We start from the raw sequence: 19349 nt of genomic DNA, 5'->3' as shown, positions 1-19349 counted from the left end.
TTTTGCTCTTTCGCATGCCGCGTCGGTAATTTCGTTTGATAGGGCAACATCGTAGCTTTGCAGTCACTAGCCTAGGCTGTGGTTGTCTCGTCGACAGTGTTCTCGAAACAAAAATATTTCAGATAAATGTGTGGAGAGCAAACACCAAGGCATTAACATCGCCGACACCCTACGGGGCATATCAGTTTATTGACTGCTGCTTTGACGCGTGTGTTTTCTCTTGGTTTATCGTGGGGTCCAAGTTCATGCTAGTAAGCGTTCTTTTACAAGAACCTCGGTTTGTTCCGCATTGTGTGAGATTAGTTGGACGTGCCATGTACACACCCTTTGGGCTGCTGACTTTATCTCGAAACCGCCTAGTCAGGTGAAGTGAAGCCAGCTGCCAACTTCGAGTTTTACTTTCTGAATGTGGCCTTCTAACTGAAAGAACCAAGCTACGTACCGCCAAAGCCTAAACGGTGGTGCAGGAAGTCACGTAAACAACTATGCTGCAACAGTCCCGAAAACCGACCTCGTTCCTTTGTTCCTGTAGTTCATACCCGAAAAAGAGTTTCAAGAAACTGGGGTTCATCTGGACTTTCATCACATGGGAGCACAAAGAAGCTGTTCGGCATATGTTGTTTTATCCAGAAGGTTCAGATCGAATTTTTTTTTCAGGAACCACAGATTTGAACAGCAGCTCTCGCAAAATATTCCAAGAAAATGCGGCGCGAAGCGTCCGGCACGACTTTCGGAAAGCAGCGTAGGAGGAGCCAGGCTCGCTTAGCTATGATTTCATCGCGCATGTGGGCCCCGCTCGACCTCCGGGAACATTCTTCCCAGCGCTGGCGTGATCTCTCCGGCGCTCTTTATCCGGCCAGTTCCGGTGCATTCGCGCCAGAAGCGGGCAGCACAGACTCCGAGTTCACTCAGCCGGTTGCCGCCAGGTCTTGCGCGTGCTAACGCGATACACTTTGAGAGAGATCGAAAAGCCTGCCTACAAAACAATCCCGGCCTGCCAGCCATGGAGAACTTTCATAGGCAAGTTCGGAAATACAGGACATATCCTCAATTCAGGAATGAGTTTGCGAAGAAGTTCACTGCGGTTTTGCGGAAGGGAGCAGCCAAGCTGTTGCTGAGAACACGCTCAAAACATCTAAACGAAGGGTGTACTGTGTTTATAGAGCTGATGGGGAAAGATTTACTCGTGCATGCGTGGACGGGATTACCATAAGTACCTGCGGTTTCTGATCAGCAGAGATGAGTGCGTGCTGTGCGCAGGCCTTGTTTGCAGACCCACAAGGGCTGTCCCTGTAAAAAAGGATAGCTTCTTTTTTCGGGGCTGTCCTTGTAAGGACAGCTTCTTTTTTCGAGGCAATCCGTACTTTAGAGTTAGCACTGAAGCATGAAAAGTGCCGTTTCGCTTAGTAGGGGCTAACGTTCTTGTGCCTAGTCATCAATGCTGTCTTCATGGTTGAGAAGTCATGTTTCTGGTAGGTATGCCTACTAAAACAGAACGTTACGAAGCTTGCAGAAGTAGGCCCTTCGGTTAAATGCTCTGACCCAAGCGTATTTGTCCGAGCCAGTCATCCACTTCCTCACCGCAGAGCCCAACGCCTAGCTGTTGTGACGCTGCGAGTTGGTGTCTGATAGGTCCAATTTATGTGAAAGAAAACGGCAAGGAGTTTTCAAAAAAATGTGGAGGTGCATCTACCATTAGCCTCGAGAGGTTATATGACTATGAAAAAAAAGATTAAATATTGGAGCTATCGACCCTTTAGCGCCAACCTTTTCAGGAGCTAAACCTTTTTTTAAGCAACTGGCGGTAAGGCTTTTGGGGTTTGCCATGTTAACATCCGATGTCTGCCCAATAACTGGGATCAATTCCGAGTGCTAACTTCACCGTTCTGTTTATTCTATGACTGTTTTATAATAACAAAGATTATTGTTAGTTAAAATTGCACGCTTCAGTACGGTGTATCAGGTTACGAGACGTTGCCGTACGCACGTCCCGTAGGGAACGGGGGAGGAATGGTTATACTCGTTAAAAATACTTGGCCAGTAGCAGAGAAAACTTTTCCATTTACTCAGGCTAAAGTAGTTGCACTGCGTTTCAGCACACCCATGTTTTCTGTAACTTTATTGTGTATCTACCGATCACCCTGCTGCAATGCACGCAATTGTCGTTACTCAACTCCATTCCCCGTTATCTTCGCACTCATTGGAAGAAATATAATAATGAGAGGGGTTAACTTCTTCCTACTCTCGGCCTTATTTCAGAAATACTTTCCCTAATAACTTGACAATATAGCTAATGGGGGGTTACAGATAATTGTTCAAAACGTTACTCGTGCCCAGTTTCTTATCAACAGAGCATGCGTTTGTTTACAACACATCGGCAACAGCAATCTATAATAGCCTCGTTTTACTACTGGATTCCTTCAGGAGGACAGCTACGAGACGTTAAAATTAAGCAAATAGACATCAAAAATCAATAGATCCGCTCAAATATTTTTGCGAATCTAAATTTGAAATTCGCGCAATAGAGTTAATGCCAGCATTTCTTTGGCTAAATGTATCCATTCGCGAAAAAAAAATGACGAGGTGCGTTCGGACAGTATGAAAACCAGACATTTGAATAATGATTTCAAAAAGTTAGGAAGTCGCAGTGGAAAAAGAAGCAATTCCCTTTTACACTGCTTGGTAACGGTGAAAGCATTGCTAACGAATTCGATACCCTACTTTTATGACTGTGGGTGGGTGCATTCTGCATTCCAGAGTTACGGAGTCAGGTCGTCTTCCACTTATTGGGGAAAAGTGTTTACGATCATCACTGTGTAGCACTCAAACCAATAAATAGTCTGGTATTGAAGACAGTTCTAGTATAAATTTTGAACAAATTAGCATTTGTGAATCACATCATTGCAACGGGTGACATTCTCGTACAACTGAAATATTCAATAGTACTTTACTTCTATAAAGCTGCTTCGTGTCTTAGCAAGGACAATTGCCGACATATTTACATGTAATTAAGATTGTCCGGGGTACTAAAAAGCACCTATTAAAAACCATGCGATGTTTTCTAGACAAACGTGATATTTTATCGCATATGCACTACGATTTTGTGACACGTAAGAGAACGCAGGTACTGAAGGATAATAATTTCTGATGTGCTAACCCTTCGTTTGAACACAGTCATGTGGCTTTCGGGCTCTTTGATGCCGCCAGCACGGCTTTCCATAGTGTTCGTCATTACTTGTTGATAGAAAAGCTTCCCATACTTGGCTTCCGTGGGGGTATCTTCTCGTTAATTGAAAATTTCTTTGATTGATTGATTGTAGGGTTTAACGCGCCGACGCAACGCAGGCGAGGCTCGCCGGAGTGGAGGGCTCCGGATTAATTTTGACCGCCTGGGGATCTTTAACGTGCGCCGAAACCTCATACACGCGGGCGTTTTTGCTTTTCGCCTTCATCAGAAAAGCGGCCGCCGCTGCCGGGAATCTAACCGGCGACCTCGTGCTCAGCAGCGCAATGCCTTAGCTACTTAACGCGCCGACGCAACGCGCCTGCGTTTCGTCGGCGCTTTAAGCCCTGCAATCAATCAATCACTTCGTTGGGGAATATAATTGACGAAATCATGCATCCTGTTTTACGAAATGTTGCAATAATGTAAGCTATGAAAATAAGGCCGACATTTTCAGAATATTGTTCCAAGTTTTGATCAAATATTTAAGGAAACTGTCGCCAAAAAACATGTTTGGGCTACCCTATTCAAGCAGGCGCATATGCCTGTTCATTGCTTAAGACCGAAATACCTGTAGTGAATTCACTAATTCTCAAGTATATACGGTAGAAGAGTGCGTCATTACTGCGTCCCTTTTTGGATTCCCCACCTACCACCTAGTATTTTTCAGTAAAAACAAAGTGCACAGATATAAAATGTTACGCCATGTTAGCATCACAATACATTTCAAGGTACTAGTTTTATTCCAATTTTATTCACCATTTGTAGGTCTGCAATTGACGAAATATCTCGTACGTGTGAGTCCTTAGAATGACAGTATTTAGTTTCGATTGCCCGCTTTATTTACTGCGATCCTAATCATCCAGGTTCTCATGGTGATACGGACGCTTTACTCGGGGCAGCAATATCTTCGATAAGGCTCCCATATTAACCCACACTCAACCTTGTGGCAACGAACGTTACTGTGAAGGTGGTACTAGGTTATTGGTATCAGCCTTAAGGCTGATGCACCTAACACTAAATCAATCAATTCATGGGCAGCTATCTAATATTTTTGTACTGCGATGTACCTATGGTTGATGATACGTTGAGGAAGTTGTATTTGGCTACACTGATCCCAAAGAATGCAACGCTGAAAACTGTTGAATTTGCCAGGCGTTTTCACAAGAGAAAAGTTCAGAAAATGCTTCTTAGTAAGTAGACACCGTCAAACTAAGAGAACCATTTAAATACCAATGATAAGAGGACATTTAGAAAGGTTTCTCGGGAAAAAAAACAAGAGACGTGCGGGCGTGATAACCTTGAAAAAAAAATAGCAGGGCTTCTTGATTGATTGATTGTAGGGTTTAACACGCCTACGCAACGTAGGCGATGAGGCGCGCCGTAGTGGAGGGCTCCGGATTAATTTTGACCACCTGGGGATCTTTATTGTGCGCCGAAATCTCGTACACACGGGCGTTTTTGCTTTTCGCCTCCACCAGAAAAGTGGCCGCCGCCGCCGCCGGGAATCGAACCCGCGACCTAGTGCTCAGCAGCGCAACGCCTTAGCCAGTGAGCCACCGCGGCGGTTAGTTGGTGGGAAGTGTACACAGAGAATATTAAAGGGAAGCTTTATATGGCCAGGCAAAAAATCGGGATCTGTGAACGTGGTCCTGTGCGCACAAAAAGTTCTTCCAGCGAGACATGATGCGCATGCGTAGAACAATCAGGTTGGATAGGAAATAGAAGCAAGAGGGAGAGAGCGAAAAGGACTTCCTCCTGCAGCAGAGCGCGCGCGCTGCGGGCTACAGCATGAAGCACAGCTGAAGCAGTAACGGTCGGTAGCGGCGGAGCTGCGTTAGCGTGGCAACGGCAAACACACGTTACCGTGAAATGTGCAGGCTATACGTCATAATTACTCCCGGGAAGCAGGCTTATTATGATCAGTGACGCTGGGGACAGGAAAGGGAACTCGCTCGTCTACGCCTTGCTGATGGTTCAGCGCGGGCACAAGAACAGGTTTTAATGAACTTAAGAAGTGTACTGGGTGGTAGGTCGTATCAAACACGGCAAAAGACCTGCCGCATGCTACTTAACCGTCTATATGAAATGCGTCGGCTTATTTTTACCCTTTTTGCTTTTTGAGGGTCAAGTATGGTTCAGCAAATATGGAAAGTACCTACAAATTGCGTTGCAACAACTGCACCGGGAGCGCTCATTCCCATGCGCATAGGAAAGCGTGTAGTCTGGAGTAATGTACACAAACATCCAGAAAGCCTCCCTTTCAGCCTGGGTAGGAACAAATCGTAAGACAAGGATAAATGTGATCATATTGGATAAGTTCTCAGTGCTAACTAGAATACGTGAAGATATATTCTGTAAGAACTCCTAACCAAGGAGCAATTGGCCAGCTTTGTCACTCCAGTTACTGTATATAAACTTTCAGCTCCTAGTGGTGCATTTTGGGGGGAAAACGTGAGACTAACTAATACCTGTGCTACACGAGCGTTTGAAGGGACATTTCATTCAAATGGCCTTCAGAATTTTAAATGCCATTCGAACTGGAAGGAGTTCCGCAGATCTACACAATTCTCAAAAGCAGTTGAAAGAATTCGCGTTCACCCGCCATGTTTTCGGTGTCGCCACTGCTTCCCTGTTTCGTTATTGACAATTATTTAATTTTAAAGTTAAAATGAACAAGAAAGAATTATTAGCGATCAAATTTATAACATTCTACAAGCGTGCACAAAACATGTGCTGACAGCCAGTTCTTTTTTTTTTCGCAGCGCTGGTGTTTAGAGCACCACGTTGCCTTGTGATCGCAGAGCGAGTGGTAGAAAACATAAACAAGTGAGACATTATGAAGATTGTGCGCTTTAAACCCCAATTTTTACTCTTCACTGCCCCTCGACGAAGCGCACGCAAAATATCGAGGGGCCGTGTAAGCCAAAATATTTGTTTGTAATTACGGCATGCATAAACTGCTCCTGAGAGTACGACCGTTCGCGTTTCGAAGGCCTTTGAGAATTTCAAAGGATAGATGTCGCCCTCCTTCGACTGAAATGGCATTTCAGTCAAATGTATTTTAAACACGTCGTGTAGCAGCTCAAAGAAGTCATTTGAGTCAAATGACATTCGACTCAAAGGCCTTCGAAACGCTCCTGTAGCACAGGTATAAACCACTCGAAATATGACTTGGTCCGCCACAACGGTCATTAAGAGCAGATTTATATGAAACTACTGAACAATGAGAAACCCGCGTTTTGAATTATTCACATCATAGGTGCTAAGGAATTCTAGTTAGAGGTAATCGAAAATCCGGTGTTGATCCAGGCTTGTAATGCGGAGAAGTGAAAGCTAGTCGACCATATTGGTAACAAAAGGTCGAGCGAGAGACGGGAGCAAGGGTAAAAAAGGCATATAACTCGATAGAGGGATGTGATGAGGGAATTTCGCGCAACGAATGAATTCGCAAACAGCCGAGGATGGAAGCACTGATCGGTTTATCAGACACTCACCATACCGAAGCCATATACATTGCGGAGGATGGTTAGCATTACAATTCCAATTTCAATAGCTGATAACATTAGAATTAGAAATCTGACTAATAAACAAGTCCTTTGTGGCTTTGAATGTTCGAGGCTGAGTGAGTTTCTAACATTAAAACGGCTGTTCTGAAGTATCATTATTTGAAAGTATTACAGCAGTAAGACACTGTCCATAACATAGAAATATTTACCTTTGCCCTTTGATGCAAACGGCCCAATGGCGGTTTTTCTTCCCATTCAGGAAACCACCGTCGCCTCACAGCCTGGTAGTACACAGGTGAGCGTCTTTAATTCTATCAAAGCACATTGTGATTTATGAATATGATACTGCCGCATCTCTTTGTAAATCGATCACTCCACCACGACTGTGGATTGTTTCATCGGTTCAGCCGCCACGTAACAATATATTTTAACTTCAAAAACTACGCGGTGTATACTGTGTTAAAGTGCAGTCAGCCTTTAATACAGCCCTGTGTTTATTTGACGTATTTATGTTATCTTTTTTTCTGCACTCATTTGGTCAACCTAATGGCGTTAGGTGAGGGCTAAATGCCGCATGCTTAGTCACTAGTACATTTTTGTCAGAGTACCTAAATACCTAAAGCATTGGCAAGAGCGGAAAATGAAGCTACTGGCTCACTAGCCATTTGGCTACAAGATTTTTCCAATATGATGCTGGTGGCTGAACCAACATAACTTAATAATTTATTCATGTATGGACTTATTGATGACTACTGCTGAGCGAAGGCCTCTCACACGTGGGATGTTTCAGCCATGTACTCAATGAGAATAGCCAAGTTCAGTACTAATAGGGGAATGCGGTTGTTGCCCTGAAAAGCGCTTCCGGTATGTTTGCAACTATATATCATACGTCATATGTAACCGATAAAATATCATTCCCGCGATGGCCTTCAAATCGCGCTCTACTGTACTTGCGACACATTCGTATAATATGGGAGTGAAGCAAGCAAACGGATGTTTTTGTCCTTAAGTAATCGCCTTTTTGTTATTTTGCTGTGCTCGTAGCGTCACTAAGTACCTACAATCAGCGGAGCACCTTATTGCAGTGCTGTTGAGTGTTGAGCTTGTTGCACGGTTCTTAAATTTCATGCTATTTCTATCCATTCAGTCAAACAGACATGGTTTTAGTAAACTTGTGCTGAGGCAGATGCAGAAAGTTGAATCTAACCCACAGGGCGACCAATAAATCAATGGGGTGCAAGCGGCAACGCGATCTAATGCTCCTTTACAATTGACGAAATTGACTATCCTGAAATTGTGAACGTCATATCAATGCTGGCAGACAGTAAAGCCGCCAGTCATGATGATATAACCGTTAGTGTACTGAAGGACAATACTGACGTACTTGTGCCCCATTTGCTTCGTCTGTTTAATTATGCCATAATTGAAGGGATATACCCTGACAACCTAAAAGTAGCAAAAGTGTCAACAATTTTCAAAGGCGGTGTAAGGTCCACTGATGAGGTCAGGGGCCAAGCGGCCGGGCGGCACGTGAGAACCCGCCACTCTGTCTGGTGGCCCAGCACTGTAGACTCTACGCTGCAGCCGTCGCCAATTCGTCACGGTGCGCACGGGAGACGGATTGTCTGGCCCACCGCATACCACAGGGATAATCCCCCATTGAGAAAGCAGACGGCACCGCCGGATTGCGGAAACCGTCGACGTGACGAGCGGAGGTGGTGGGATTACCGACGTTGAAGCGTGCGCCGCGCGAGACACCATTGTTAACGCGCCCCGGCCGGCACAGTGCACCGCCACCACCTTTCGCTCTCACCCCACGGGGTCGCGCGCACCTGCTCGTCTGCGAGCGTGCCGTTGACCCAAAGATGGCGGCGCCTCATTGAATATTCCATAGCGTGCTGAGTGACAGATGTCTACGTGAATTTGGGCACTCCCTTACGCGTGTACGAACGCTACAGGGGCGTTCCCGAGAGAGTGTGATCTCGAGGTGTTATAAGGCCGAACTTGGCCGTTAGAAATCGTTGTTATCTGAGCGCCGAGCTGGGCAGTTCGCGGCGGGACAAGGAGTCTCGACCGTTGAAGCTAGGTTGGGATTTGTGAGCCCCCTGGGATAAATGTTAGGATCGCGTCGGACGTTTAAGCGCTGGACACATGTACGACTAGTGCACGCGATTCGCATGCGACTGATAGTTACGATTGATCGTTAGGACCCGTTTTGGCGTCGATCGCTGGTCGAAGGAGGCTCACGACGTGCGACTGGCAAGCCAGATGCAGTCGTGCCATCGTTGCCATCGCCGTGAGGCCACAGCCAATGAGAGCCCGCTGAGCCCGCAACCGGCTTGCGTTCTCTGGTCGGCTCGGGTGTTGAGAACTCTAGGCTTAGCGTCCTGGCGAATATTTGATCGCCGCTACCTGTGCAACTGCGAATGACAATCCGTAACACAACTTTGCACCACACTATCATCCCCTTTCTCGCATGTGAAACTTTATATGAGCTACAACTGCCATTGGAGCGATCGGTGACCGAAACATCTGCGTAGCCTGTTTCGATGCTTCCGCGCACGTATCGCCATCTCTCGGCCGCTCGGCGCACCGCGCGCCGCGACATCCACGGCCGGTCAGCATAGGCTTGCATCGCGGCAGATATCTGATCGCCGCTTTTAAAATAAGCCAACAATCCCTAGCACAATTTTTCACCACACTAACACCTACTTTCTCGCATGTGGAACTTCGTTTTAGCAATCAGATTGATTCGGAAGAGCAGCGAGAAGCGGTTGCTACCGTGGTCTTGCTACCGTGGTCTGCGCCGGTTCGAGCCGCTGAGTGTGCCGAGCTGGCAGGCGCGGCCGGCGTGTGCGCGGACTGTTTCCGATGCAGAAAACGCTTCACGATTGCTTGCTTTATCCATTTCTTGCGTACAAACGCGCGGCATCTACAAATTCAGCTCAGCGATCGTCGTAGTTGACCATGGAGCAAAAACAGTGGGCGGAGCGGCGCCGACGACGCATCGCACACGCGCATCGGGCCATGTGTCTCAAATTCACGCGTACGACTAGTCGTGGTGACAGTCGTAACGATCAGTCGCATGCGAATCGCGTGTACCAATCGTGCGTGTGTCTAGCGCTTTAGAGTGCAGCGCCGTACCGGGCAACTAGACGGATCCTGCGGCGAGACAGGGTCTCGGCCGTCGTCGAGCGGTTTGTGTACGCTCCGAGAATAGGAGAGTTAGACGAAGTTGAGGAGCTCGAGTGATTTGTGCGCACTCAGGGCTATCGTCTAGCTGAAGTTCGAAGTTTTTCTTTTCATTACTCATGTACCCAGTTTTCCTACTGTAAATAGCTGTATATAAACTCGTCGTTTCACTTAATCAACCCCAACGCCTCGAGTTCGTCAATTCGACCACCGTCTCCAAGAAGTTCAACACCATCGCCCTGCCAGCCTCCTGCCAAATCAACCGGAGCCCGGGCGATTGGGTTCGTGATCGACACCGCACTTCGGGGAAACGAACCACAACCATCTTTGCTGGCGGTTACCGTAATGAACCAGGCAGTTATCGGCCAATATCTGTCTTGAGCGTTATAAACACTGTGTTTGAAAAGCTTATCTCTGTTCGTCTACGAAAATACATAGAACATAATAAAATTATAACGTCAGCCCAACATGGATTTGCTACAAATAGGTCCACGTCCTCTGCTGTAATGTCATTAACTCAAGAAGTGTACTCCCAGTTAAATTTCGCCTCTCCATCTTCTTGGCGAACTGATGGAGACGAAATAGTGATGTTCTTTTGATGCGCGAGCCGAGAGGACAATCTCGACTCGCACCGATGACCGACGACCGATGCTGGGAGCGGGTGAGGGATGAGGACTGCCTTCCTTGCTAGATATTAGGTGTATTTACATTATTTACATGCGGAGCCCGAACTTAACACCTCCGCACTAAGAATGTTGTCCGTACACTAGCTGTACGTACAACATTAACTCTCCTGCAGGTTATGTGTTACTGCAGTGCCAGAACTAAAAAAAAACACACTCCAGCCGTTACGCAAGCACAATACAACGCGGGTACAATACAGCACAACAACAAAAAAAATTAACCCGCTACACACCAACCCACACAGCACAACGCGCCGGCCAACTGCACCAAAAACGGATACAACACGGCATACTCAGTGCCTTGGCCTAGCCATGGCTTGCGCAACATCAAACAATAAACGAAAGCGCTCAGCTACAAGGCCCGTTAGAACAAACTCGCGGCACCCTCTACCATTAAAGGCAACAAACCCCACGAAGTGTATACATATTCAAACTTGACAACTGAATGAATGACACCATCCATTCTTAGACGTTAAGCGCATGCAGGAACATTCTTTCAATCTAAGGAAAGAAAAAAAAAACACCCGAACAAACCCAAACGTACCAAACGAGGCTACACCTGTACCAATAACAAAACGTTAAAAGAAAATTACCCCGCATTTCCCCGAGGGGGAGAATGTGAAAGTGCGAATGCACGGTTGTCGGCCCGCTTGCGGCGCTTGCGCTCGGCCCCCGCAGCCCACCGCCTCGCCGCCTTCTCTTCCATCTCTTCCATCGGGTTTGTAGTATCACGTGTACACCACGCAGTTATCAAGCCGCTATAACGCCGCTGAGTCGCCAACGCACGCCGCTGACGACGTAGTTTGAATGCGTTAAAGATATAAGGCGCGTCTAACACTGATATCACCGTCGCGTCCGTAGCTTGGTCGGTAGAGCGTCGCGCTGCGGCCGCAAAGTCCTCGGATCGAAACCTGGCGCCGGATGCTGTTTCTTTTTCAAATATAGAGGACCACTGCGGACGCCAACGCCGCCGCCGGCGGTGGATGGTTTGGGGTCGCTTATAAAGTGTATTCACACTTAAAAGTTCTCTTTCAGCACTCGCGGACGCCGGTTCTTTCGGGATGCGACACAGATTGTTCGTCCCTGTTGCGGTTCACCTGCTGTCCACATTCGATGTACTGAAAGTTAATTTTTCAGTACTTCAAACACTAGTTCGCACACAAGCGCCACAAGTGGGCCCTACTTGCACATTCCATGGCCCACCATGACCACATGCCAACGAGCGCAAATAAAGAAAGGCACTCGCCATTGTACCCAGACGTAAACTCCCTACCGTGCTGTAACAGCGGCTATAGTCCTCAAGAAGACAGTTAAACCCGCCAAGCTGCGCTACTCGTAAATCACACGCCTTACGACAGGTGAACACAACCAACACATGCACAAAAAAAAAAACTAACAACAAGGGGGAGAACTACAGTACAGGGACAACTAAGAATAACGCTCGTCGGAGCGAACCCTACACAAAAAAAAACAGCAGAAAAAAAACGCAAAACGCTAACCACTAAGTGTGCGGCAAACAACACTCAACCGTCCCTGTCTCGCACTGCACACTATTCAGCGCTAACGCCCCTTTCCGCGGCGGCACACACCGACCGTCGCACGGAAGCTGATTCCGTGTTGTGCGCCACCAGCTGTTCTACACAAACCCTGGTTTGGCTCGCGGTGTCCTCTGCTCCCAGGAGAAAAGGAACACCCTACCCGGCGGTAACGCGTACGACGATGTCGCACCTGCGCCGCCACACCTGCCCCCGCGTTCCGCGTTCTTGGGCCCGTCTGAATTGCCCTACGCGCAAGACGCCGCGGGCCGCCTGCACTTTCATGCTTTGCGCACGGAAGCTCAACAATTGGGCGCGCCGTTCCGCTGCCCTTGCATGCCCCTTGTGCTGCCTCGGCGACAGACGGCTGCTCATTGTCCGCCTCCACAGAAAGAAGTTCGGCAGCTAAGACATCTGCCGCGCGAGATTCCACGATCTCATCGGTAGCAGTGGGAATGCTACGGTGTCGCTCAACAACTGGGGTGGCTTCGGCCACCTCCACTACATTCCCACTCTCCTCATCCCGTGGCGCTCGAAGCGCCCACGAGGGAACAAACACTGTAAAAACATTGGTATCGTCTTCGAGTCTACCAATCCTGCGAAGCTTCGCTTTTTCGTAAGCGATCTCCGCTCTTCCTTGCGCTAATTGAGCACTGAGCTCCTCACCCGTCCACACGGACGGGCTACCCGCACCCCTGCTACCCGCTAGCCTTGCTTTCTCCAAAGCGTGCTGGGCATTTTTGAGAGCTAATTCAGCTCTCAACTCCTCGATCTCGAGCACAATGGCACTAACCTTCCGGTCGGTGCCGCGACATCCCGTTAGCATAGTGGCCATGGTGAACCCGGAGAAAACAAATCAGGGCCCACCTGTGCTCGCTCCGGGTTCCGTCGGGTCGCAGTGTCGCTGGTGCAGCAACTCGTGGACCCGATGCGCCGCTCTCGCCGCTGGGATGGGGCCGCGCTCCCTGGGCCAGAGCCCACGAGGCCTCCCGCTGAGGTGTCCCCCGTTCAACCGCGGCTTACGCCGCCCTGGGCCAGAGCCCACGAGGCCTCCCGCTGAGGTGTCGCCCCGTTCAACCGCGGCTTACGCCGCCCTGGGCCAGAGCCCACGAGGCCTCCCGCTGAGGTGTCGCCCCGTTGAACCGCGGCTTTCGCCGCCCTGGGCCAGAGCCCACGAGGCCTCCCGCTGAGGTGTCGCCCCGTTGAACCGCGGCTTATGCCGCCCTGGGCCGGAGCCCGCGAGGCCTCCCACTGAGGTGTCGCCCCGTTGCCGTTGAATCGCGGCTGCTGCCGCACTGAGCCGGAACTCACGAGGCCTCCCGCTGAGGTGTCGCCCCGTCGATGCTTGGAGTCTGGCTCGTCGTTGGTCGGAGCCGAACCTTCCGTTGAAGGAGTCTCTCCGCAATGCCCCACCAGCTCCAGCCCATGGTCGTGGTCATCCTGCCGACTGCGCCAGTTAAATTTCGCCTCTCCATCCTGTCGGTAGAAAAATAAACATATCACGGCTTCGTTGTTGCCTGAACAAACTACAGTGACATGCTCTCTCCTGATATTACACTTTGTACCATAGTAACAAGAAATGACAAGATATAACGCCTAAATCTAGACCTCCTGTAGTATGTCCATATAAACTTTTTCTGCTGTATCGCCGTTTCGCGGTGCCGTGGTATGCACGACCGTCTCGATCAGCTCGTGGCGGGTTTCCGGCGCAGCTCGGCGCATTAGGCGCGAAATGCTAGAGCTATGCGAAGCCGAGCGACGTCTTCGCGACAACAGGAATCACACGTTATCTTAGTCTTTGTTTTCAGTTTTACATGAACGAGCATGTCCTTAAAAGTGCGGGTTCCGCGCCTGCAGGCAACGTCGGGGGGTTCTTTCGGCGACTTCACCCGCAAGCAAACCTAACATAAAAAATTTCGGGGAGGTGGGGGGGGGCACGCGATTAGTGCCCCCCCCCCCGCCACCTCCCCTGGCCACGCCCCTGGTGTACTGTGTGGCGCACCTGCCTGTCCTCGTGCGTCCTTGCGTTCGGTTCCTATTCCTGCCACTGATGGCAGCTCTCATCTTAGGCAAGCCAGTGAAGAAGGTATGTGGCAAGCTCAGGAACAGTTCGGAGCTCCGTTCTGTGAAGGTACCGATCTTTGCTGGGGTAGCTTCCTGGAACCAGCAGGACACACATGCGATGTTGCACTAAAAATCCGCCTGAAGAAGACATAATGCTTATGGATTTACGTCAGCATATCTCGTGAGCAGCGTTTCGTCTGGTGTGTAGGTGCAGTTAAGTGGTCTGACTTTCACCGCACGTCCTTGTCTGTGACTCGCGTCCCTGGCAAGGTTTTTTAGGCGCGGGAAAGCATACGGTCATAGGTGGCTCAAAACACCGGGTTTTCTTTTTTCACACGGCACATTATGCCATAGCAACCAAAAACGGGGCTTTTAGAAACGCCAAGGTGGCAACTGTAGAAAATAAAAAAATATATAGAAATATAGAAAAAAAATTAGAACCCTTACACAATTTGAATATGGAAGTCCCGGAAAGCGGGAGATCTGGGGGATTCGCTATGTAAGGGTTTAGCTATATTGAAAATTCGCAATAATGAATTATAAGGACTGTGGCGTGATCTCTACGTCACAGAGTAACTACACGTGCGATTAGTGGATAGAGATAATGACGTTTTATTAACATAATTCGTTCAAACATAATTCGTTTGAACACCTTCTTGGTTTATGCGTACCTTTTCAGTTTTTGGTTTCAGTAGGACGTCTTAGTGTGAGAGCACGTGGGTATTTGTTATAGTATTTATATATTGGCTGCGTTTCAATAAAACAGTTTTGAAGTCAGCACGGTCCTAACTTCATCCTTTCTCGTGTATTCGTCATCTGCGGTTCCCTCGACATGTTGATACAAAACTAAATGTAACTAGTTATAAACCTGCCTTAAAAAAATTGGCCGCGTATCTGACGATAGTCTTTATCGACCTTTGCCAACTAAATGCCTCCCTTCGCTTTCCCGCTCACCTCTCATGTTGTTCCTCTTCCGTCGCGCTCCTACCAAGGTGAAGACGCCAAAGCTTTGCTTAAATCCTTTTAAATTTACCGCGTTCCACTGCTCCAGGACCGGTGTCTCGATGCCAACGCTGCTGTATGGCGGAGACGCACGGGAATCGAGGCGCCCTACTTTAGCGTTTATAGAACGCGTTACCCTACTCCACGTGCGTTCCAAGCAGAACGCGGAACCTACCTAGTGGAAACTTTCGTAACTGCTGCCAGTTGATTTCTTAAAATGGCGCCAGAAGCTATGGTTGCGTGGGTGACAGCAGGCGACAGCGGAGTGATTTTTTTTTCTGCAGTTGATGAAGTATTTAATTTCGCAAAAATCAAGCATGTATAATTTTTTATAGAGGAACACTGCAAATATCACTTCTGTATTAATTTGTTGTCTTATATTTGCGTAATGTCTTGTTCTTCTTCAACAATGTTGACAAGTGTGAACATTACACCGGACTTAGGCGGGTAGATCTATCTGTGACTATATAAGATTATTGCGCACCCCTTGTATTACTTTTGCCGGGTGGCTGAATCGAGTCACAGGCAGACAGACAGACAGACAGACAAACAAACAGACATACAGACAGACCAAACTTTCTGGGTTTAAGTAGCCCAAGAAAGACTATCGTCTTTAAAAGCCTTGCAAACTATTCTACTGTGCCCACAGTACCTGGACGCGTTTCAGACTCGGAAGTTTGTAGCCGACGGCCTAATTAGATCCATTGAAACGATGAGTATCACAACGTTGTTGTCGAAGCGAGGGCGCTCTCATAACATCGCACAATATAAATATTTGCTCAACACAACGAGATAACCAGCCCAAGTTACGCGCATCTCACTCCCACCGTGGAGCGCCCTTACGTTCTTTTGTCCTGAAATGTTTCGTTTCATGACTACCGAAAAAAATCTTCATGCCGCTAAATTTCAATTCAGCGTCCCTCATAAAAGTGACGTGGCTTACGCGCCTTCCCTTTTGGCCGATCATGACTCCCCTAGCTCTCCTAGGCTAAAACAGCGTGCCAAAAAAAAACCTCCTTCACACGGGTGTGGACGAATATGGTAGTCGAAAACAGCGCACACTCTTTGCGCTGCGATTGCCATGAAGAGGAGACGCACACCAGGCAGTGTTCTCAAGAAAAGTTTATCCTGTTGATACGGGGAAATAATTTAGAGTCATCGTGATGTAGCGACCTGAAAAAGGGACAGGGAGCCGCTTCCGCACTCCTAGCAAGCGTAACAAATAAAGCAGAGCATTTTCTACCTACATTTCCTTCTTCACCTTAGATGCTGTGCTCAAGAATAAATGCTGCTTTTTGGTCCCGTGCGTGTGGCCGTTACGCTGCAATTTCTGAGTTTATTCCTCGTTTTGACAGGGAAATTTTCTTATGAAATAGAGCCTGATACATCGTTTTTTGTCCCCTGTTGTCTACCGTTCGCTAAAGTATACTATGCCTAGGTGCAAAAAAAGCTGTACGTCGTCGGCATCAGAAATACAGGCGTTGTCGATGGGAACAGATTAGTTTGCCTGTTCGATGTCTGATGATTGCTAATTATTGTATGACCCTCCTGATACAGCTGAACAACCTAATAATTAACGCTACTCACTCCACCACGCTGTGATGTTTTAGTAACTGACTGTCGAGTAACTATTACTACGGCGAGAATGATCCCGCCAAAAAAATTAGTCAAAGTAAAATATTGTATTGATATTTGTTAAATTCGAAATACAAGCTTCGCACACCCTTAGATGCGTCCGCCCATCTTGACAGTGAAAAAACAGTATGAGCAATATTTTGCTAATTCGACTAATGAGTCAGGAGCGATAAAGTTTGTTTTTGGATGACGAGCTGAAACGGAATTCTTCTTCCGTATAAACAACAGGTGAATTTAAAGCATATCTTGAATTTTTGAGGGCGTCGACGTATGTTGGGAAGAATTATTTGGCAATTCATTAATAAACAGTGACACTGAAATTGTTTTTTTTTGTCTTATTTCTACATATGGTTGAATTTGAACTTTTAAAAGGGAACAGCTTGTGAAATTTAATAAGTGCTAATTTTGTGGTCCTTTGGCCGTTACATGTCCCCGACGCGTGATTTTTACGGAATTCTAATAAATGTTTGGCAATATCTAAATCACCGTTTTTTATCTTAAACTGTTGTGCCTTATGCGGTTTTGTAAGATAAAGAATGTACTCAGCGTGAGAGTAGTTAACATTTCAAACACTTCGCTTTTTCTTGAATGAACATTTTGGCAAAAATTCAAGCAAAACCAATTCTTTTTTGCAGGCTCCGCCAAAACCAGAAGACCTAGATAACCTGGGAAAACTAACTGAGAGCTGCCTTCGTAACGTAACTCAAGGGAGTATTTTCATGACTACTCTGTCATTATAAAACGCAAGGCCAGCGCCGAAAATTTCGTGTTGCAACAGTTATTAAGAATTAAAAATTTATTTACAAGAACTTAAGTTTGGCTTCTTTAAAAAACACCCTGACAGTGTACAGACAATTTCGGTATTTTCCCATTTTCATTCAGTGTTTCAGAAGGTTTTTCAACCTGTGTTCCTACTTGCGAGAACGCGAGTAATATTTATTATTTGTGTATAGGCCGTTGCGCTAATTACATATTATAATAATAATGATCGATAATTTCTTTGCGTTTCAGGAATGATAGGAGGGCTTTTGTTCTGGCGCGCGGAAAAAATTATGACAAAAAATAGCAACGTATGATGTCCTCAACATACAAATTATAATGAAATAAAGGGTTAGAATTGGTAAGACACCACTAAAATTATACACTCGTCATACACAAATACATACTAACACCCACACACGCTTATACACAAGTATATTGACTAGCATTGATACATGTGAAACGTTTTATTTTCGGCCTTAACGCTACAGCGTACAAAACTGCTCGTAAGAGAAATATGCAAATCTGGTAGTAACGTAGTTTTACGAAAACGGACTCCCAAAAATGTCTTGCGTGCCAGTATGTAGCATATATTGAAGATGTGTGTAAGGAACACGAGGCAAAGAATACAGGGAAAGTTACTTTTGTTCGCATTTCGGGCTGAAGTCACCGCGTGAAAGTCGGTCATAGGTTGTGAATACAAGGATAAAAAAAGGGCAGTAACATCAAGACAAGCTCACAGACCTTTTCAGGATGGGCAGTCGAGGTATCGTAAAATATATCTAACCTTTGAAAGAAAGTACTGACTCTATGTACAGCGCAATCTAAACGTGGTACACAACCCACACACAGAGACAGATACGAACGTTTATTGATTTTAAGGGAAGGTAGTAAGAGCGGAAGCGGTAAGGCTCCCAAATCCAGGAGGCCGCGAACCCTCCCTGATTCCCCTGCCCGGTCGGCCAGAGCTTGTAGTTGCTCCAGAACCGAGCTGGTCAGCGCAGGCTCCCACTGCTCATGTGAAGGGTTGAAGAGGTTTTAGGGTTGTCTGGGCATGACTGCACCAAGTGATAGGTAGTTGCGAGTGTGGTAGTCGTGTTTGATGAGTGATAGAGAAATGTGGGAGAGAGCCGTGTGGTTAAAGTACCGGTCTGTAGCCGCCGTTAGATATCAGACTGCTGGTTACTGATAGTAGGGTGGGCTGGGAATAGATTCTTCCGGATTGTAGGTAACGGGATAGAATGGCATTGTATGTAGGGTCGAGGGCTGTTGCAGTGGGGTTTTTGGAGCCAGGGACGCTCGGGGCATCTTGGCTTAAAGGGGTTTTAACACAAAATTTTGAAAGCGAGAGAACATCGGAAATAGATTGGCGTGAACACACATGCATCATCGGTAAAATATCAGCGGCAAATGCAGCCCAGACTATATTTAAAATTATTTTAAAGTGTGCGAAACACAATCGAAAAGCCAGAAGAGGACCTTGCGCAATCGAAATTCTTTGGATGTGGAGTAAATAAACAACATTCAAGCACGTCACGAATTTGTGTTGGCCGCTTCCGCACTGGCAGCGTTTCTCGTCGGCTCACCGCGGTGATCGGAGGTCGGAACTTCCGCTCCCAAGCAACGAATGATCCGATCGGTGCAGGTGGAGGCGCGGGGATTTCGTGGGCTCATTGGGAAGTATACAGCGATTCCAGGCACCCCATTTTTATTGCTTTTGATTAGACTGGACCCGCAAATGTGCTGG

At 47.3% G+C, this 19349-nt stretch overlaps 1 protein-coding gene across 1 annotated transcript in view; it reads left to right on the top strand.

The window, feature by feature from the left end:
* LOC144175505 (uncharacterized) overlaps positions 1–10752 on the top strand; it is a 57273-nt gene extending 46521 nt beyond the window's left edge. The window contains exons 5-6 of the mRNA XM_077704585.1: positions 6992–7027; positions 10741–10752. Coding sequence (XP_077560711.1) covers positions 6992–7027; positions 10741–10752 — 48 coding nt within the window. The remainder of the gene's footprint in view (positions 1–6991; positions 7028–10740) is intronic.
* The last annotated feature ends 8597 nt before the right edge of the window (positions 10753–19349 follow it).

This window comes from Haemaphysalis longicornis, unplaced genomic scaffold (genome assembly GCF_048455015.1).
Source record: "Haemaphysalis longicornis isolate Haplotype H1 unplaced genomic scaffold, Haemaphysalis longicornis Haplotype H1 scaffold_3, whole genome shotgun sequence".
NCBI classification, from domain to species: Eukaryota; Metazoa; Arthropoda; class Arachnida; order Ixodida; family Ixodidae; genus Haemaphysalis; species Haemaphysalis longicornis.
Note: the sequence above shows the minus strand (reverse complement) of the source record. Positions and strands in the feature narration are given on the sequence as shown.